Raw genomic sequence first — 22,886 nt, forward strand, 5'->3', positions numbered from 1 at the left:
CAAAAGAGGTTGGACTTAATTCACTTGTGTCTATGTAGGGATTCTAGGCTGATCTCTCTTTTAATTCCACCTCCAGGTTCTGCCACTCCTTCTCCTACACTGTCATGAGAATATCATCTAAACCCAACCCAACATGGTTGGAAATAAATAATAAATTTGCTCTTCTCCCAGATGAAAAAATTCAAAAGACCATTATAGAACCATTGCTAGTCAAGTAGTATCCACTCTTTTTTATCTTCATGGTTGCCTCTGGTCCAAATATTTCATAAGTGCTCTGAAAACTTTGAAAACTGACTTTGCAAAAGATAGTTACAGGAAACTACAGGTTTTTCAGTTATGCTTTATTTTTTAAAATTTCTCAACAATTGGAAATATGTAATGGAAAGAGGATATACAAATCACTTAAAATAATACTAATAAATATAACGATCTTCTTTGACAGACTACTTTTTGTCTCTAACTATTAGTAGCATTGCTGATTGTTCATTACTTATATTGTAACTTATCTGTCATTCTGGAGGAAAAGAAAATAATCTGTAGCAGGAATAGGAAATCTGTAGTCTTTCAGCTGTTGTTGAATTCCAATCCACCAGCTCTACCCAATATGACCAGTGGTCAAGGATTCCCAACAGATTCCCAGCTATTTGCTTTCCGCTAAGAATCTTATGACAGAAGACATAGTTCACATACATGCAAACATATTATAGTCTCAGAAAGATTTTGATATAAATTAGATTGAGAAGTAATAACAGGCCCAGAATCACCCAATGAGTTTCACTCAATGAGTGATTGATTACTGAAGTGATCCAGCGTTTAAGTGAACTGGCAGTAAAATTTCAGGCACCATAGAAATGGAAGGAAAGGCCATTACATTTTCAGAATGATAGAAAGAAGTCTTAGCTCAGTTAACCTCAGATGTTTTACAAATCAAGGTGAATATACATGTCCCCTCAGATGTCTTAGCTCAAATGATTTCAGATGAAACGCACCTTATTCATTGTCAAACTTCTACTTACAACTTGTTTTGACTCAACCCTGGCTAATGAGATTGTTGCATTAGATGACACTACTGTTCTATTAGAAGAAGCTCTGACCTTAGGGACAGAGTCAGGCATTAGACAATTTTCTGTTGGCTGTCTCTCCAAGAGGCATTTAGCTATATTGAGCCATATATACTGAGATCTCATTTCTGGCTGAGGGGTGTTCAGGCTTTGAGCTGATCACAACTGCTGGTGCATCATGTTCCAGCATGGAATCCATTACCTAAAAACAGAGCCCCTGATCTTCCCAATTGTTTATGGTTTATTAAAGCAAGCCCCTGCAAGTCATCTTCACAGATAATTAAATAGGGCTCTCTATTTCTGCTTAGCTTACCCATTCTTTTTTCTTGGTCATAAGCCTTACCTCTATTTTGTGTCTCAGATATATCACATCCACTTTCTGACACATTTGCTTGTTGTTATTCTTATCATTTTTATTTTTCTTCTTTCCATGTACAAAACATGCATGCATGTACACATAAGAACACATAGTTGTATTTATTCCATTATTCATTTCAATTTTATGCTCTTTGCTTTTAAAACAATGCTTTAAAGTGACTTGTGTGCCCTGAGATATGGATCAATTAGAGAACAAAATGGGCTTTGGAAACCTCAGTAGAGGCCATGTGATTTTACTATCTGCCTGAATCGCTATTCCAGCATCAGTTTCATTGGACCAGATGATTTTTTTTCCTCCAATATCAGCTCCCTATTAATGCAGAGATCCAAGATAATGGCTTAATTTCAGAAGAAATAACCAATAATATCTGGATGAATCCAAGTTAGCGAACCTGACTTAAATCCTAATATGTAATCAGTTAATATGCTTCACATCTCTGAAGTTTGGGAAATGTTGATTTAAAAGAGATTTTTTTAAAAAAATAACCAGTTTTAAAGATTCCAAAAATAAAGCCCTTGTTGTCCTGCTTCACATTTTCCTCTTGTTAACATCAATGGCCAATTAATTTCTAAAAGTCTTTATTTTTAATCTGAAACTGCTTTTCTTTAGCCCCCAATTTGAAATGTGGTATTATAAAGCTTATACACACACACACACACACACACACACACAGCTATCTATATGAATCTAGAAATGTATGTGTGTTATTGTAGAACCCTCCAGCCAATTAAGAAATGCACAGATATCTTTCTATACTTATTTATGACTCTTAAACATTTTGGTCTCTTAGATTTCATGTTTAAAAGGGAAGACAATTACATACATTGTTTAAAAAAATATGTTCAATTAAACTTTACTTAAATTTTAGCTTTTGTCAAATGGAAAGATCTGTTAAGCTGTTCCAGTGATTCTTTTAAGATAAAAGGCAGATTTGAAAAAGTTACAATAAAATCAAAAACTTTTGAATCCAAATATATTTCAATAAAATTATCAGGAAAATTCAGAATCTGAATTATCTTCCTTCACCTGATCATTGGGCTAATTATAAGATTCCCTATCCTGGTCTCTTGATTTTAGAGATATAGAAATTAAGAATTCTTTTGCCTCTAAACCAGAGAAGTGTACCTTGATATTCCAAACAATCATATTAACAATGTTGAATTTAATGTTTATTAAGGTAGCATTAAGCAAATTCAAAACTAGTTTTTGTTCTGCCCAGCCCTTTCTTTATTCTGGCTCCACCCACTTTATAAAATATAGCCCACAATACATCATTAAAGATTGCAAGCTGCCTGTGCCCTGAGTGACTACCTCCACATTCGGTATGTCTCCAAACACCAGCTACAGGAGAATAGGAGTTGGGGAGAACTGTAACCATAAGTGGAAAAGGGTGGAGGTAGTTGAGGAAACCTACTGCAGCCCTGTATTATGACACAGGTGCCATCCTTTATCCATCCTTGGTAGAACACCATCTTCTATGAGCTGATATTTTTGGTACGGTTTCAACTTATGGCTGATAAAATCAGCAGTATTGCTGCTTACCTATCCCCAAATCATGCAATTCTCTTTGGGAAACCAATTAAAACAACTTGAGAAGTAGATATAGGACTAAAACTCTTTTAAACTCAAAAAGACATTGACTTCCCTTTTAAAGAGAGCCTTTCAATGTTTATGTCAACTTTTCACACTAGTGGGCCTCCTTTATAGCTCTTTCTTTCAGTCCATACACTGCCCTCGCATTTCTCACTCCCTCCGCTGTTATATCTTTCCCTCATGGTCACTTTATATAATGCCTCCATCTTTTGAGGGAGGTCACTTTTGGCCTATTCCCCACTACAAAGAGAACTTTAAATCTTGACATTTTCTGCTTTCATCTGCTGATTTTCTTGCATGCTGTTGGGACTTTTTTTTTCCTTTAAAATTTTTAAATTTTACATAGTAACTTTTTAAAATTTTATTTCCCAATGGCTGTGCTATTTAGACAATTAGTAAATATGCCACTATATAGATAGCAAAAAATATGTTTACCTTGATGGATCAAAAAAAAGTAAGAAAAAAAGAAAAGCTGAGTCAAAAGAAAACTCAGAGCAAAGCAAAGGGGTCTGAAGTGCATTACTAAAGAGTCATTGTCTTTTTCCCATTCTGCCCTCCAAATGTGGAGATTATTGTTTCTTTTTTTATTATTGCATTCCTGATCAAACAGAAGGTAGGTATTTTTCTCCCTCCGCACGTTCACTTCTACAGATCAGCCTGTTGAAAAGCACCGTAGTTTGATTAAATGTTATTTTTCTGTCTTTCTATTTCTTTCTCTCTCTGTATCTCTCTTTCATTCTTTCTCTCCTTCTTTCTCTCTCCTTACGCTTGTCTCTTTTTGGTGGCTCTGTACAATTTTCATTGTATTTTTTTTAAACAGCTACAAAACCATGCTTTTCTTTTTCCCCGTGTTTTTTCTTTCTTTCTTTTTTTTAAAAATATTGTTATATTGTTAGAATGCATTTCTGTGTGTTTTCAGCTCTTCGATCTTGTGTTTGTTTTCATAAATGGTATAATTATGTCAGCTGATTTGATTTCCTCTGTGTGGTTTAAGTATGATTTTTAATATGGCTGATTAAAAATAAGTCATTTAATGATCCCCATTAAAGAATCTTTAAATAGAGGACTATCCATAGAATCCTCATCATTGTACTTATATACTGATTTAGTAGTTACTGACTTTGCAGAAGCTGTGAAAAAGATAATTCCAAATATACAGTAGTAATCACAACTTTGTGTACACAATTCAGAAACATAAAGGTTTCTATTTACACCAAAGCATCAGTTTCAAGAGAAGCAAGAATAACCTTAACAACCTTAATATATCACCTAGACAGGGATTGATAATGAATTACAATACAGGTAGTCCTTGTTTAGTGACCACCATTGGCAACAACAACTGAAGTGGTCATTAAATGAAATCATGAATATGTTACTTCTGCTTTCCTTTGTTCTACAGACTGGAAAGGTTGTAAATGTGAGGATTGGTCATAAAGTTACTTTTTTGTCACCATCATAACTGCAGATGGTTGTTAAACAAGGTAGTTGCTAAATGAGGACTGACTGTATACATTTTTCATAAACAGTTGCCACAAACAGTTATTTGTATTTAAAATGGTGGCTCCTGATGAGGTTCCAAGTTGGGCTAGACTTCCTAGGACATCACTTCATGGAACATTAAAAGAAATTAAAAAAACAGAAGAATAAGATAAATATCAGTGTATGACTAGAATAACACTGTTTTGAAGTGACTCCATTGGTTAGATCTGACTCTGATGCAACTTTCAGGAATGTTTATAACAAAATAAGCCTTCAGATGCCTTTTTTCTTCTTGGGAAGTCATTGTCAAACAGTGTAGGAAGGCAGCTTCTCTGATAGTTTGCTCTCCCACTCATTCCTATGTGGCCAAGCTAGGAAAACATCCGTCCTTCCCTCAGCTCCTCCCCACCTCTGTCCCATATATTTTGGATTATCTTAAGAAAACCAAGAAAAGGGGCACGGTTAACCCTAAAACATACAAAGTTTTAAAAAATAGCCTTGAAAATGGAGAAAAAGATAGCCAGTTCTAAAAGTTCTTGATCTAAATGAGGTGTTTTCCTCTGGGCTTTAAACTCTTCTCATTCAGCAGAATAACTCATTATAAAGGTCCATAATCAATAAGGATTTGGATAATTTTTTTGGCCCTTCTATGTCCAATTACCTTAAAGGTTACTAAAAATTATATCCATTTTTCTTCTCCTGTAAAATTTACTTGGTCATCCTTTTGTATACTGTGTTCAGGTTTTTCTCCTCCTTAGCTTTGCTTAGGGATAAAGCAGCCTTCCCCAACCTAATGTCCTCTGGATTTAGCTTTGGTGGAGGCCCAACATATCTGGAGGGTACTGGATTGGGAAAGATTAAGGTAAGGCAACTGGTAGGATTGGCCCTCAACCTACTCCAGAGCATAATCCTCCATCCTTTTTGCTATACCATTTTGCCCCCTGTGTTCTGATATCTAAACAAGGATTCCTCAATCCCTATCCTCAGCTGTATGAACAGTAGCTCTATAGGGTTCTTCCCAAGTTATTCAAGGCTGGCAGTCATTTGCTTGCCTGCCATGGTTCAAATCAGACTCTCCTTGCTTTTCCATCTTATGCAGTTTATTGCAGGGACCATGAAGCAAGTTTGACTTTTACCAAGAAATGTCCAGAAGGTAAAGGATTGTTAGAGGTTCCTACAAGATAGGTCACTGGTATGGAGACCACTCCTCCAATGATGCTCGTCTGATTTAATGCACACATTCATAAACACACAAGCACAATCTTTTAATAAGCTCTTTTTATCAAGCAAGCATAAAGCAATTTGCAGTCTATCAAAACAGCAACTCAGTCTTAGAAGCACAGAAAGATTGGAACTGCTTGCAGTATTGGGATTCCCCCATGCATGTCAGAGAAAATCCAGGCATGTCACAACTGAGCACAAAAACGATTTGAGGACAAAGCCCTGCATAATGAAATAGGGCTTGGAAGGGATGGATATATTATCACAATTGTCTAGTTAATTCTTATTAGAATAATTACATGTGGAACAGAAAGAACAGTCTGCTCACCACTTCTTGACCAGTTTTTCCACCATGATTTGACAAATGTAATCCTGCTGGAGCAGAGTACAAGCCAAATCTATCATGGAAAAAATATTATTTGATCTAATACTAATAAGTCAAAGTGCATACTTTGTAGGTAGAAAACAACTATATCATCTCTGCACCTTCTGCCTGAATCAGATTGTTTTCACAATCACCACCCCAATTCCAGTATGTACTTAACAATTTGAGGGAGTTAAAGACTGTTGCCTGAGCTCATGGTGATGCTAGTTTGGTGGTGGAAATGCTAACTTTTCAGAATGACATATACTGATTTCCTTTTGTTTTCTTGTTCATGCTGAAGCCTTCATAGCGTGCCTCACTGGTAGGTATATACATTTTAGAAGGATTGCTAACTCTCTTGAGGTTTAGTTGGGCATGCTTGGAAAAAATAGATTGGCCACCAGCTGAGCCCAGGCCAAACCCCTTCAGCAGGATTGCCATTGACCAGCCCCCTGATGTTAACCAGCAGAGCTCCTTAGGATCCAGCAACCCAAAAGCAAAGGGCAACATTTAGACATGTCCTTTTGCAACCACTGCCATTTGGGAGGCCATTTTGACCTTATTAATTGATTGATTTAAAACATTCATATAGCTGCCCATCTTACAGACAACCCTGCAACCTACTTTGAGACATGACATACGGTACATGTTTTTGCCAATGGAATAAAATTCAGGTGATTGAAATTCACAGAGCCCAAGAGAAAGAGAATCCTTTCATATCCTGACAAGCTTGCTAAATGCTTTTCAATCCTTTCCCAATGTTCCAGTTATCAAATCATTACCCAGTTTTTCTTGTGGGATTAGTTAAAGGATATTTTTCCTTTTCATAGATGCATGCAAACTGTGTTACAATTTTTAAAGTTCCAATCCCTTTCCCCAGATTGTTACAAGTTAACTCTGAAAAAGTAGGGAAAAGTGTCTTCTATCTTCCTTTAATTTTTAATAAGCATAACGTATCTATGGCAGGACATTTTAGAAAATGGAAGCATTATTCCTGCTGTTTATTGGAGTAGTTTTATACCACTGAACATCATAAACAGGTTTGGTTTACAAGTTTAATTAAAAAAAAATGATGGAAGAGACCCTTCAAATATCTCATCACCCACTGTAGATGTTTTTTTTTTTAAGGAAAGGACAAATGGTAGCCTGTCATAATTAGCAGCACTTGTTCCATCAGAGATCAACTGGTAATGAAATATTTAAATTTGCTTCCAGCAAGATCCATAGTATATATATTTTATAATTCTTCAGTATTACTAAGATCCATTTGCAATTATTATTTATCATTTATTGTTCAGCGAATTCAAAGCAGATAGCAAAGTATGTGGAAACAAGTAAAGATTAAAGGGACAGGGCATACTTAGCTTAGCTATTTTCCAAAGCGCCTGAAGGCAGGACAAGAAGCAACGGGTGGAAGCTAACCAAAGAGAGAAGCAACCTAGAACTAAGGAGAAACTTCCTGACAGTTAGAACAATTAACCAGTAGAACAACCTGACTCCAGAAGCGGTGAATGCACCAACACTGGAAGTTTTTAAGAAGAAACTGGACAGCCATTTGTCCGAAATGGTATAGGGTTTCCTGCCTGAGCAGGGGGTTGGACTAGATGACCTCCAAGGTCCCTTCCAACTTTATCATTATTAATATTATTAGTGAAAAAACAGCAATTGTGCATATGTTAATGCTCTATTGCAGTGTTTTCCAAGCTTGGCAACTTGAAGATGTGTGGACTTCAACTTCCAGAATTCTCCAGCCAAAGTCCACACATCTTCAAGTTGCCAAGGTTGAGAAATACTGCTGTACAGATTCTTGAAGGACTATCACCAAGAAATAGAAACTTGTTCCTTGAGGCAGATTTGAGGAGGGGGTTTAAGCTAGAGAAGGAAAATTTCAGTTATAGTAACAGAAAACTATTGAAGATAAAATCATTGACAATGGAACCAATTATTCAGAGGATCAGTCTCTCCCTTACTGAAGATCTTTAAGGACATTTTTAGCAATCATCAATTAAAGAGATACTGTGAATTAAATCTTAATGTTTCACTAGAAAGTTAAACGAGAATAAAAGAAAAGGAGAAAGGAAAAATTGATAATATTGGTATACCAAGGATAAACTGCAGTAACGCTTTATGAGTAAGGAAGTTCTTTGTGAAAGAGTTTCAAATACATGAATGTGGTTCCTTATTTCGATCAGTGAAATGTTGAAGGACTACACAAATAATCTTTTGACTTAAGAACTTCAAACCTGATATTTTCCAAAAATGTACTACGTTCTATCAAGTCCATGTTCAGAGTTATACCCCATCAACGTATCTGCAGCTCACCAGATTAGGGTAGACTATCTGAGATGACAGAGTTGTATTAGCATCACATAGACTTTTAATATTGGTAGAACATGAAGAAAGAATCAAAAGAGTCCTCATTCCTTAAAATTTTTTTAAATGTAATATATACATTCACACTTAATGTGACTTTAAAACCACACATTACAAGTCCTGTGCCAAAAATGTTTTGAGTTCAGTATGATGAACTCAAGTCTACATGATCACAGATCTTAGACATTAATATATTTGAAGATTTTGCAAAAAGTGCACTGAATTTCTCTGTGTGTGTCCCCAGAGTTTCACTGAGTTTAGCAGTTTTCTCCACTACAGAAGTTGTGCTTATCACAGAAACACATGGAGAAGTCCCTTCCTTCCTTTTGACCCAGAGTTTCTCCATATTCCCATATCCAGCTTCTGAGATTTCTCCAGGTGTTGCCCATAGTCTATTGTGCCTACATCCTCAGCCAAAAAAGCTAAAGATTTGGTGGCCTGGATTTTTTGTTTTTGGACAGGTGATATTCTCAAGCTATTTCCCAAACTTTAGCTTTCTGAAGCCTTAAAAAGCAAGTCCTTTTTGATGAAAACTATAAAAAAGAAAAGATGCCCTTGAGTCAAGATCAATTCTGGTGACAGCACCCATGCAGTTTCTTGTTAGCATTACAGAAATGGATTGCTATGGCTTTTTCCAAAATATTTTTTCAACTTCTCACCTGATCCTGGAATTCCTACCAGATGCAAAATAGAGCCTCTTTTGAGTTAAAAGTAATTATTCCTGACCCTAAAATACTCTTGGCAATAGGTAGCATTCCTTGTTTTTGTTGTAAATATGTAGCACTTTGTAAAGCAGAATCCTTTAAAGCCATTTTGTCCATTGTTGTTTTCAGTTCTCAGTTCTCTTACTGTAAGAGAAACAAAAAAGCATTAAGTTCATAATGTTCTGCTTTATGGTTAAATATGAATATGCAAAATTCATAATGCTTTGACAGTACTACAAACCTCAGTAGCTCTGCCTCATTGCTTTCCTGGGGCTTTATCCCCATAACATAACATCCCAGCTTTGGATCCTAGGAAATATAATAACATCCATTTTTAGGATAAATGCCAAACATCTTGGAAACCACATTTCCTTGTAATTATTCTTTTACCTGCAATCATTTTGTCTATGTCTATATTGGCTACTAGATAGTGAGCAATTGCAGTCTTTGTAATATGCCTCATTCCTTCACTGTTCACCTCATAGTCATCCTTAAGATTCCATTTGATTGCCCACCAGAGAGTCACCCGCTAGCCACCACTTCTGAACAAGGTCTTATTTGTAAACATCTTTACTTATCAAATTTAGCCTGAACAATATACTTGTCCAAGGGCATCTGGCAGGCTTCAGAAGTGGGAAATGTATTTATTCATTTGAGATATATCCCACCTGTCTTTGTATAACTCAAGATGATATATATATCACTACTTCTCTTATTTCCCTCACAGCCACTATCCTGATAGGTGAGTTGGGCTGAAAGAGAATGACTGGCCCAAATCAACTAGTATACTTCCATGCCTAGGGCAGAGCTAGAATGCACAGTCTCCCTATTTCTGGTCTAGCTCCTTAACCATAATACCAGACTCTTCAGAGTCAAAGTGCCCAGTGGTGCCTATTATTTTGAACTTCTTTAAGAATAATTCAGAGATAGAACTTCATCCGTAGGATCCCAAGTTAGTGGAGACATTTTCAGATAATCTGTGATGTGTGGTTGTAGTACTAAGCCACACACTTGTTTTTAATTCCATTTTAAAATAACCTTGATAATAATGTGAAGGCCTTTTCTGCCCAAGAGAGGCCCTAAATGGTTCCTATCAGCAGCATGATAGGTATAGATCAGCCTTGCCTAACCTGCTGCCCTCCAGATGTGCTGAACTGCAACTTTCATTTTCCTCATCTAGCATGGCCATTTGAAAGCACCATTTTAGGGAAGGCACTATGTGTAAGTTTATTACTGTTTTCATTTCGCTGGCTGGAAAAACTAACCAGAAACATGGAAAATAAGGCTTTGTTTTAATGGGAATAAGGCATTGCGCAGTGTATTTAATCATTATAATCAAGCAAATTGATGTTTGTAGACCTACCCAGCTTAACATGACTGAGGCAAAGTTCATCTGGGATTCAGAAATTTGGAGGCTACCTTACCATGTTTGTTCAAAGAACTTGAGTAAACCATTAAACTATTTTAGGAAAAGAGATTTGTTATCTGATCCAGTTGCGTTCTGCCATTCAGTTGTTCAAGGAAAATTTACATTGGTACAGCCTCTTATTCTAATGAGGGGATTTTTGAAACTGTTCTGTGAAGGGTGAGACTGAAGATCCATGGGAAATTACAATGATCAGGGTTTCCTAGGAAAAAATACTACGGTAACATTGGTAAAAAGCTTATAAATGCTTGAAGTACAGAGAACCTAATGATCTCTGTTTATGCTGGTCCATGACCTTTGGTAATGATCTCCGTCAGCCTAGCTTCGTCTGTCTTGATGCATTATTCATAATGATAGAATTCTGAAATAGCATGGAATCCATATTAAGCTTTTCTGTATCACAATATTTCTTAGAACAAAAATGACATTTGAGAAATATCTGCTATGGCTATATATCTTTTTATTTGTGGGGGGAAATCCCATCTCCTAAAGTACGTGTTTCCGTACTAATCCCATGGCTAGTTTTCCAATGACTAAAGTTAAAAGGGGTAATGCAGTAGTGAAGGGAAAGAGTTTCCTCTGCTAAAGAAAGGAGAATCCATCAACCTACAATAGAACTAGATTAGATGAAAGGGAGAAATGAAGGAGCACTGCTGTTCTTCTGAAACATTTTTCAAAATACATCGGGTGACAACCAAAGCTAATGGCAGAGTTGAATGGATGTCACCAGTATGGCATCCTTTCAATGCACAATTTTCACTATTCCCAGTCGACATGGTTTTTGAGATGGGAGGAGTTCTGAATTAGGGGACCTGGTGGCTCAGAGTCAGAGACAGAATGGACTGTCAGGATAAGGAGAGAAACTGCTTCCAGTCTTCAGTAGACAAAGATGAAGGTGGGCTTCCTGCTTCAAGTCGGGGGTTACAAATTTCTCAGATTCCAAATCTGGATGGAAACCGCATTATTGGTTGGGTTGTGCTAGTAAGACACCAACCATATTCAACTCTCCAAAGATCTATTATAAATCCTCATTACCCCATGTTGTCATTGCTTCTCAGTGGGAAGAAGGTCAAGGCACAAAGACTTGGTGGGTTTTTGGTTTTTTGTTTTAAAAAGAGCCAAACAGAAGTCCAGTGCTGTCAATTGACCCAAAGAGAGGAATGAAGAGATTGTTTCCCTCCTTTCCCTAATTGTTTGCTGCAAGGCCCTAGGAGACAAGGGTGGTTTTGTTTTTTTATTTTTCTTCTCTCTTTCTCTCTCTCTCTTTCTCTTTCTTTCTCTCTCTTTCTCTCTTGCATTTTTGTCAATCTAATGATTCACTTATATTGCCCAACTTTTCCCTTCTCTTCATACCTTACCTACTAAAGGAGGAAATGCCACTTTCTTGGTAAGTGGACGTTAACCAAGAGGGACTTTAAAAAAGTGGTAATTTAACAAAAGTATTATAAAGTGAAATTTAAAGAGAAATAAAAGAGAATAGAACGCTGGTGGAGACTCTGCACAAAGTTCAAAACCCAGGAAGAGTTCAGAAACTTTTCTTTGTTTATTTTCAGTACTGATGACATTTGTGGAGTTTCCTTTTTGTTTAAAATTTGTTTTTTCCCCTACCATCCCCTTCCCCTTCCATCATTTACACCACCATGTTCCTTCCCATACTTCTGTCTTCTCTTCTACTCCTTGATTGGCTACCAACAAATAAATTATTTTTTTTTAATCCAACCCAACACTTGGACCCCTGTTTCTAATCCTTTCTTCATCCCATAATATTCCCTCATCCACATCCTCCCCTTTCTCTCTTTTTAAATATCATTTTAAATCATTACAAAAAATTATATATCATGTAATTTCATTTTTCCAAGGTGATTCCCTCCTCCTGATTGAACTTTCCCTCCTATTTACATTTGATTTTGGTTCATTTTCTGTTTTGCATGCCAGAGATTTGCATGAGCTGCGTTGTTTAAGGACGAGAGATTGAACAGGGGATCGAGGTGCAGAGTAGTTTCTGTGTAGCCTGCCTTATTCAATCATTGTGCATTGCTGTTGTGAACTGCAGCTTTCCTTGTTGGTGGGGGGTTTCTTTTAAAAACCTCTCCTCTCCTTTTTTTCTTTCTTTTCCCCCCTCCTGCTCGCTCCCTTTTTTTCATTCTGCCAGAGGTTAGGTTCCCTGTCGCCTTCAGCCAAAGGGCACATAAAGACCGAAACCCTATCGCTCCACGCCAAAGAAAGCAGGGGGAACAAACATGGGGCCAAGACCGCCCGGAGGTCCACATCCCCAGGGAGATGCTCTGGAGGAGACAAACCCTCCCACAGGCGCCACACCAGATCCACATCAAAACACAAGCGCAAAGGGCGTCGCAGGGCCAAAACCTCTGCAAGCAAGGAATCATCCTGGTCGGTCAGCCATACAGGATATAGCAGTGACTCAGAAGGGTCTACCTATTCACATCAATACCACGCAGCAACCGGGGCAGAAAAGAACCACAGGGTACATCTGAAAACGTAAGAGCCAAAGATTGTGGTGCATGTATGACTAGTTCAGTGCATGAATGAATAGTTCGATTCAAGCATCCAACTCTGTAGTCAGGAATACCTCCTTGGATTAGATTCTATCTGGGATTGAGTTTAGCTGTATCTCAATAGCAAATAGGTATCTTTTGTCGGCAAACATTTTGAGTTATCCATGTGGCCTGGCAAATGTTTGTTGTGTAAGTCACATTCCTGGAGCCAGAAGACATTTGCAAAAATGGGCTTTGTGTACTCCAGACCCCAAAAATAAAAGACCATCTGTTTTTGAAAAAAAAACTTGAGGATTGATTACAGTTCTTAAACTTTTTAAAATTGCTTTTGAAAGGAATTTATGTAAAGTATATCCCATTTTCAAAGACACTACATTATTCAGAGCAATGGCCAGAACAAGCCTGGTTTAAAGAAAAAGAATAATGAAAACAAAGAAGAGATTTGAAATGTTCCTCAATGAGTTTTTGGACAGCAGATTGTCAAGACATACGGGTCACCTGATCAGTCCATCACCACAGCAAGATAGATTTAAATTGTTAATAATCAAGTACTACCACTTGCAGATAATATCCTGCATCTACAGTGGGATATATCTCAGCCATTCTAAGATAAAAAGTTCCCCAGAAAGCATAGGTATGCTGTAAATCTTGAAATATTCTGTTTTCTTCCTGTCCTTCGCACACCAGATGTCACTTAACATAAAATTCTGTTCCACATCCTGCTGATGGAAACAGCTCTGTTCACCCCAAAACTGAATAGGAATAGCTTTATAAAGGAACTTTCCCTTTTTGTTAGAATTTAATTCCAACATGAAAGCTTAACACAGGTCTAGAAAATGTGTCAACTGTCATTGACATCAACTGCTTAATTATCAAAAGAAAATTAGATTGCTTGACTGCCTTTTCCTCACTCTGTTTTTCATTAGGTATCCTCTTTTTTGTTGTTCTTACATCGTATTCATTTTAGAGCTCTCTCAACTCTTAATTCCATCTCTCTCTAATTCTGGTACCATGATAAAATACCCTTATAAAGAGCCATTAATGAGATCAATGGAGAGATGTGAGTTGGCTTTACAGTGCCTTAGGTGGCACAATGGAATGAACGATGGTGTGACAGAATTCATTCTTTCCACATTTAAATCTATTCATACAAATTAGCATGTGCACTTTTATATAAATATGTATGCTCTTTGTCCCCTTGTTTGGTGATATGTATATGGCTATCATACCTCCTGACATTTTTGACTATCCTATGTTTTCACCTGCCAGTGAGAAATTTCCAACAAGACCACAAACAAGATGACAGGCTTCTTCACTTCCATCCTCTCTATCCAACATATTCACTAGTTCATTTTCTCTGAAACAACAACAACAACAACAACAACAACAACAACAACCATAATAATAATAATAATAATAATAATAATAATAATAATAATAATAATAATAATAATAATAATAATAATAATAATAATAATATCATCCTTGGTTAGGATTTCAACTGTTAAGATTTTACCAGTCCCAGACTGTGAATTGAACTGCAAATTAAATCTTAAATAATAATAATAATAATATATAGAAGAGAAGAGAAAGAACTGGAGAAGATAAAATACAAAGACCTACAAATAGAAATAGAATGACTGTGGCAAAGGCAAGCAAGAGTAATACCAATAGTAATAGGCGCCTTGGGTGCAATCCCAAAACAACTGGAGCACCATTTGAACACCATTGGCATGACAAACTCACCATTAGTCAATTCCAAAGGCAGCTTTACTTGGAACAGCTTCCATCCTGCGACAATATCTTTAACACCATCAAACATCCACTTCTACCTATTCCAGGTCCTTGGACTTAATAGGTAGACAAAAATGCCAAACCCAGTCTGAACATCTGCCTGACTGTGCAATGATCAATAATAATATTAATAATAATAAGCTTTCATCCTTCAACAATATCTCCAACATCATTAAACAACATCTGCCTATACCTGGTCCTTAGTGGACAAAAATGTCAAATCCAGTCTAAACATCTGGCTGACTGTGTGACCAATAGTTTACAGTATATCCTGCAAACATATCCATCCTGAGAACACTGCAACGTCATAAGTAACTTCTACAAGTCTCTCTTCCATTAATTTTCCCAAAGTTTTTATAGCCATCTGAAGGGTGCCTATTCAAAATCAATGTGCTTTACTTTGGTTATTGACCAGGCTTAAATAACCTTTAGATCAAGAAAACAGGCAGAATCAAAAGAGGAAGTGGCTGTTCACAGGTCCTATTGTCCACCTTCTTCCCATATCTGTTTCTGACATGACAACTCATGTCTTTCTATGGAAGAGATTGATAGAGAATGTCACAACAGGCTTTTCCTTTCATGGGAAAGAAATCCACAATAGTATTCAGCAGCCATTGAGTGATTATTCTAATGACCATATAATACCCTAAGGGTTTTATTTAAATAAGATATCCCATTCTGTTCACAGAGTTAGTAGAATTCATATCAGTTCTTTGGAAAGCAAAGTGTGAGTGAAGCAAATGGCATGTACAGATAATAAGATATCTGTATTTGGGTTTGCATCTCTTCTAAAACAAATCTAATGCAAATTTTCTAAATTGGTACTTTCCAGATGTGTTGAGACTCCAACAACCAACATTTTCTACTGAAAATCTTGGGATGTTGGTGTCCCAACATATCTGAAACCACCAGATTAGGGAAAATAGATCTAAATAGCAGTCTCTTTTTTTGTTGACACATACAGCATCTGAAAAAATATGCAAGAATAATGCACTGGAGTAATATACTGAATAACTAAATCAGGTTGGTTATCAACTGCTTTTGACCACAACAAAATTGAACTTCCATATTCAATGAGTGAAAACTTGTAAACAGCTGAGGGTGCAAGTCAGGGCTGCTGTGGCCACTACAGGAAGTGGGAACTGAATTAGATAGATCTGTATTCTAATCCAGCAGGCTGTTCCTAGGCCTTACAAGGTAACATATTTTGTATCTGTACCTTTGCATGGATCTGATCATGAGGTCATTTAAATCTTAACCCAGTGCATCTTTTAGGGCAAAAGAGAGGCACCACCGGGGAAGACCACATAGTTGTTCTCCGACTTCAGCCAAACATTCCAGGCACAACTCTGTGCGAAGGAGGAGTGTATCTCGAAGCAGTTCCTGGAGCTCCAGCCGGTCTCCATCAAAATCACGATCCCGATCTCGGGAGAAGAGAGCTGGACGCAGCAGGACTCGATCCGGATCACAGAAAAAAACAACAAACAGCAGGTATGGAGGCTGCATGGGGGTGGGGAGGAAGGTGATAGTTCTAGTTATAAAATTATAACTAAAAACCAGCATGGGTTTGTTAAAAACAGTTAATGCCAAACCAATCTTATTTCATTCTTTGACAAAGTAACTAAATTAGTAGACCAGCGAAATGCTGTGGACATACCGTAGTATATTTAGACTTCAGCAAGGCATTTGACAAAGTAGACCACAACCTACTTCTTGGTAAGCTAGAAAAATGTGGGATAGACAGCATCACCATCAGATGGATTTGTAACTCTCTGACAAATTATACTCAACGAGTCATCCCTAATGGTCTACATCTACAAGCAGTGGGGTACCACAAGGTTCCGTCTTAGGCCCAGTACTCTTCAATGTCTTCATCAATGACTTAGATGAGGGAATAAAAGGGGAACTCATCAAATTTGCAGATGACACTAAGCTGGCAGGAATAGCCAACATCTCAGAAGACAAGCTAAGGATCCAAAAAGATCCTGGCACACTTGAACAATGGGCCCTATCCAACAACATGAAATTTAATGTGGAGAAAAGCAAGGTTTTTACACTTAGGCAGGAAAAACCAAAGGTACACGTACAGGTTAGGCGAAACCTGACTCAAAAACAGTAACTGTGAGAGGGACCTTGGGAGTCCTAGTGGACGATCACTTAAATATGAGCCAGCATTTTGCGGCAGCAGCCAAAGTAGCTAATACAATCCTTGGTTGTATAAACAGAGGCATAGAATCAAAATCACATGAAGTATTAGTACAGCTTTATAAAGCCTTACTAAGACCACACCTGGAATACTGCATCCAGTTTGGTCACCACATTACAAAAAAAAATGTTGAGACTTTGAAAAAAAAGTGTAAAGAAGAGCAGCTAAGATGACTAAAGGTCTGGAGACAGTCACTTGTCTGAAATGGTATAGGGTTTCCAGCTTGAGCAGGGGATTGGACTAGAAGATCTCCAAGATCCCTTCCAGCTCTATTCTGATTGAGAACTTTAGGGGCATTTTTTAATGCATACCCTTTCATTGATTTTAAAACTTCTTTGGTCGTACTATGATTTGAAGTATATAAAATGGTGAGAAAGTCAACTCTGCTTTTAGCAATTATGCATACACAACACACTGAGGAACAAATGCAGGACTCTTTATGATGCTGCTTCCAAGCCATAGTTAATACCTGTACACATATTACTTGGTTCAGAATATAAATATATTTGGTCTGCTGTGCCCTGTTCCTCTCAGTTTGCAGAATGGAGACAGTAATGGTAATTGCAGTTTAACAGAGCCCTTTCTGGTGAGTTGCATGGTCATCCAGTGTAAGTTAGGGTCCATTAAGAAGAGACCCTGCTGCTGTTCTGGTGGTGTATGGAAATTAAGGGCTGTGTCAGGCCTCAAAACCAAGAAAGTTACATGGTGATTCTTCAAAGCAGACTTCTTTATTGTTCCACACCTATACACAGAATCTTGCCAAACTGAATCACCCTACTATCTACAGCAAGCATATACTCTGAGTACTATTAGGAACGGTCTGTCTTTGCCCTTTTTCTCTCACATACACTATCTGAACTGAGTTGCCTCTTACCCCTCTGGAATGCACCCCCCCCTCCTCCTTGCGAATCTGGCCTCGTACTTTCCATCACAGGCTGTAAGCACAATGCAGGGAAAAGGAACAATGGCTCTAGAGTGAATTAGAGACGCGTTGGATGGATTGTGGTGTAACAAAACTCAGTGAATTGTCATGTAACGAAACTCAGATAATTACATTAAAGTTATTAAATTCTAAAGCACCAAAGCATTTGCTCAGTTCCTTTATTTTTGCAGTCCAGAAATTATGAAGATTTTAAAGAGTTCCAAACTTGCACACTCTTTTGTACCATTTTCACCGGATCTATTAAGGATTAAAATCTATTAAAGATGCTGCTTTTTAAAAAAATATTGAAAGGTTGGGGAGGTTGGTTTTGTTTTGTTTTTGACATTCAGAAATAAATTGCTTTTTTCAATTCCGGCAATAGTTGAATATTTGCCTTCTGCAGTGCAGTGTAACATTAATATTTTATAAGCAAGGAGAGACATAGACAGTACATAAACATGTAAAATAAGTGTTATATCTGTGTTACAGTGTGGATTTGTTTCTAGACCTGGTGGGAACTTGATTATTATTTTACCTACAGCGCATAGCGCAGGCTGACCACAATCTCATAACCTGAAATCCTCAAGTCCAGAGTGTCGTAAAATATGTATAGAAGTAGCATTTAAATGTGGGTTTTTTTGCAACAACTAGAGAGAAGGACAATGAGCCACGAACACGTCATAGTGACACAGAACCAACCCGTGCCCGACGACGTTCCCGCAGCTACTCCCCCATCAGAAAGAGAAGGCGTGATTCTCCAAGTTTCATGGAGCCTAGAAGAATCACTAGGTAAATATTAGATTGTCCATTCCTATGATAAGCCCCTGAACACGTGGGACAAAATTTGTTATTTACAGCAGATCTTGGAAAAAAGCTTTTGAGTTTCGTAGAATTGTTTTTCAAACAAAATGTAGAATAAAAATTTGAAAAATGAAATAAAATGCTTGTAGAGTTCATGGCAGATAACTGCTGATCTGAGAACATCCAAAGTGTACCAATACAAACTGATTTCAGAAGAATTAAGGCATTCTCTAAAATGTTCAGAAATCTGGTTCTATCTAGTGATTTAAAAAATCCTTGATCTGTAATGTCCAAATTTCTACTTTGCTGGAGGTAACAATGCAGCATATACGTAGCACTGACAAATTCCACTGGAAACAGGTTTACATGATCTGCTTCATAGTGAAAAGTATCCTAAAAGATTGATAACATTAATATTCTTCAATCTAATGTTTGCAGCTAAAGAACTATACATACATCTGAAAACATTGTACTTACAGTCGCAGTTATATAAAAACCAGCCTATGTTGAAGAAAGTTGTCATTAATAACAGGAACTAGTACAATTAAGCCAAGAAATTTGCATATGGCAAATTTATCTCTGTGTGTTTGGGGAAGATTCTACAGAATAAAATCAACATAAAAGAAAAGCCAGAATAATATCTCAGCATTAATAAAATGTTGTTTGAAAACCACCTAGTCACTTCGGTGAGATAGGCAGTATAGAAATTTGATAAATAAATAAATTAAATAAATAAAATTGAAAGAGTTTCCAAAATAAATCTTGGGAGTGGTTTCAGAATTAAAGTTCAACTAGTATTGAGACTAAACAAGTAAAGATGTGAAATTTAGCTGAATGTTACCATCTTATAATTTCAGAAATTTGTATAACATTTTGATAACGTGCCTATACAGATAATATTGGCATTAAGGGAAACATTTTATTTAAATTATTTAGCATTTAAAATCTTTTCATCTCTGAAACATAGCTTGGAAACATAAGCATCTAAAGGGGAAGAGGAGAAGGCATTGGGGGCTTGAGATACATTCAGACATCTATTGGGGTAAAGGATGTTAAGAGTTTCCAGCAGAAGAGACAACTAAGGTCTCGTCTTTTTTCACTCTTATCTAGAACTTGCTTCTGCTATAATGTATAATTGCAAAGAGCAGCCAGCCCCAAACCTGACCATGTTCACAATTTGCACATGTATTTGAGTCCAAGTGTTGTTCCTGCATGTTTACTGAGTTCTTTGTCTAGAAAAGCTTTTGCTTTGCCTGGCTTACAGATAGTTCTTGACTTATAGCCACAATTGGGAACAGATTTTTATTTTTTTTTGTTAAACAGGGCAGTTGTTAAGAGAGTTATGCTGATTGGATGATCCTTTCTGCAAGAGTTGTTAAGTGAATCACACAGTTGTTAAGCAAATCCAGCTTCCCCCATTGACTGTGCTTTGTTGGAAGTTGGCTGGTAAGGTCACAAATTGCAATCACATGACCCCAGCACACTACAAACCTTGTAAATACATAATGGTTGCTAAGTGCCTGAATTTGGATGATGTGATTTTTGGGGATAGTGCAGTGATCATAAGTGTGAGAACCAGTTGTACCTCACTTTTTTCAGTTTTGTTGTAACTTTGAGCAATTGCTAAATGAATGGTTGTTAAGTCGAGGACTACCTGTACTAAGTTCTCTATTCCTTAAAAAAAAAAAAAGTCCACACATTTTCAAGCAGCTAAGGCTGAGAAACATTGCCTTAATAGCTTTGGTCTGAAATGTCTGACAGACCGTGACTTCCTGCATTAACCTGTCAGTTGCATTTCTCTGTAGAAAATACATAGGAAACATATTCGGGGGCCCATATTCCCAAGATGGTTATTAAGAGAGTCAGTCAGTCTGCTTTTTCCTTCTTCCTTCCAGTTTCTTTTGGGTTTTTTTTTCAAGTTACACAGAAGCAAACCATGAGTTAAATGTAAAGCTAATTCATTCACTCAGAATATTGGTTTGATGTAATTCCTTTAGTTGCCTTGCCAAACTCAGACTATTCCAGATCTATCTGACTGAAAATCCTATTAGTCTCAGCCAATGTGACTAGGATAATGGGGTTTTTACTCCAGCGTAGTTGGAGGGCATCAGACTAGGGAAGTGTGCCTTAAAATGAACTTCCCTCCCCTCTGCCTCTTCTTCCTAGTTGCCACCAGCACTTTATAAACTCATAGGTTATTATCAAGGAATTTGGGAGTTTTTCTAACTAAATAATATAAGCTGGCCAGTGTCGACTTATCAGGCAGATGGATAGCATATAAGTAGATGTAAATAAATTTATTTATATTTTTATTTACAAATAAATATTTTGATTCAGAAGTTTACTTATTTCTGCATACATGACCCCCTACAAAGCAAAATTTTTAAAAGCCACTTTCTTATTACTTCCTTAATAATCACTACTCCCTCAAACTCAATATTGGAAGCAGTGATGGTTCAACTTCGTAAATTGATGAAAACCTTTAGTAAAATCTAAAAGGCAACTGAGCTCTGTCATGTCCATTATTCTTGTGAAAATGTAACTCCCTTTACCTACCAATTCCCCCACATTCTTACTGTCTTCTGCTTTGCTCCCCTCTCAGTTAAAGATGCAAATCTCTCCTTTTCCATCCTCTTTCAAGGTTCTTCCTGAAGAAACTTCAAGTGAAGCCCATAGCTGCAGGGCTGGGTTACCATGGTAACATTCCCTTCCATCAGAAACCTGCTGTGTGTCCTTGAATCCATCACTTTGTGAAGATTTGTGCTTTACCACTTCTGTTTCTCTCTCTCTCTCTCTCTCTCTCTCTCTCTCTCTCTCTCTCTCTCTCTCTCTCTCATTAATAATGAAGCTAGGATGATGGGTACATCTAATAGTTCAAGTGTTGCTTTGATTGGTATCTAATGGCATGAGAAAATTATAGATGGGCTTGGTTTTGATGAAAGTGGCTGGTTTCTTTCTAGTCCCTCCTATCTTCCTCACACATTTCATGTTCTCCACAGGGTATTGCTTCACCTTCACGTTTCGACATCAGGAGAAGTTTATCTGGCTGCAGATGGGAAGAATGGGACTTTTTCCTTGTCCTCTAAGATTAGAGGACTGGATGAAAAAAAGGGCTACATTTTTCAAATATTCTAAAAATTGCCCCCTGGGAAATTTCTCTGTCTCCATGCTATAGTGACAATTTGTCAAAAGGGTGAAATGTTTTGAATTTCAAAGAATAGGAAACATGGCCCTCCTTCTGATCAGGCTGTGTGATTTCATCACATGTCAAATTAAATCTGCCACCATGACATAATGCTGATTCCATGATCCTTGACTGCTTTATTTTCATAGTCAGTGAGGGCAAAACATTGCAAAGAGAGGTAAGTTTTGAAGTGGTATAAAGAATTATTTTTTCTTCCACTCCTTTTTCATATGAAAAATACTCTTCTAACAAAATGTCTATTGCTGAAGATGATACATATGTGCCTTTGAGTCAGTATTGACATTTGGCGATTGCCTGGATTAGTTTCTGAAGTTTTCTTGGAAAGATTTCAGAAGTCGCTTGCCATTCTTCTTAGGGTTGAGAGGATATGACTGGCCCAAGGTCATCCAGCGGGCTTCGTGTTTAAGGTGGGACTAAAACTCATAGTCTCCTGGTTTCTAGCCTGATACCTTAATCACTATAGTACACCAAACATTCCCAGGGCATCAGATGAGTTCCTTGGGCCTAAATCTATGTTCAGCAAAAACCTAATTGATTTCCTATCACCCTGAAATTGGGAGCGATTTAATATACATCAAGTCTGCCTAAGCAATTTGGCCTCATCTTGCAGCATTGATTAGTCATTAATTTGGGTCCAGCCCAAGAGAGAGATATTATTTCTCAACATTGTGCAGCATAACAACATTGTAAACCTAGATTTAGTGGAAATCTTTGATACATCCAGAATAAAGATATTCTTTGTATACCCTCAGTAGAGATATCTAATCTGGCCCGCCACGCAGAAAACTAATGGAAATTCAAGTGGATTCTAAAAAGTTCAGAATTACTTTGAGGTGCCATGT

At 37.2% G+C, this 22,886-nt stretch overlaps 1 protein-coding gene across 1 annotated transcript in view; it reads left to right on the top strand.

Moving 5' to 3' along the window:
• Window positions 1–22,886, top strand: part of SRRM3 (serine/arginine repetitive matrix 3) — an 82,251-nt gene that overhangs the window by 57,685 nt on the left and 1,680 nt on the right. Inside the window, exons 13-15 of the mRNA XM_029285681.1 lie at window positions 12,760–13,099; window positions 16,186–16,401; window positions 18,690–18,827. Of these exons, the coding sequence (XP_029141514.1) occupies window positions 12,760–13,099; window positions 16,186–16,401; window positions 18,690–18,827 (694 nt within the window). The remainder of the gene's footprint in view (window positions 1–12,759; window positions 13,100–16,185; window positions 16,402–18,689; window positions 18,828–22,886) is intronic.

This window comes from Protobothrops mucrosquamatus, unplaced genomic scaffold (assembly GCF_001527695.2).
Source record: "Protobothrops mucrosquamatus isolate PMUCROS unplaced genomic scaffold, P.Mucros_1.0 scaffold_181, whole genome shotgun sequence".
NCBI lineage: Eukaryota > Metazoa > Chordata > Lepidosauria > Squamata > Viperidae > Protobothrops > Protobothrops mucrosquamatus.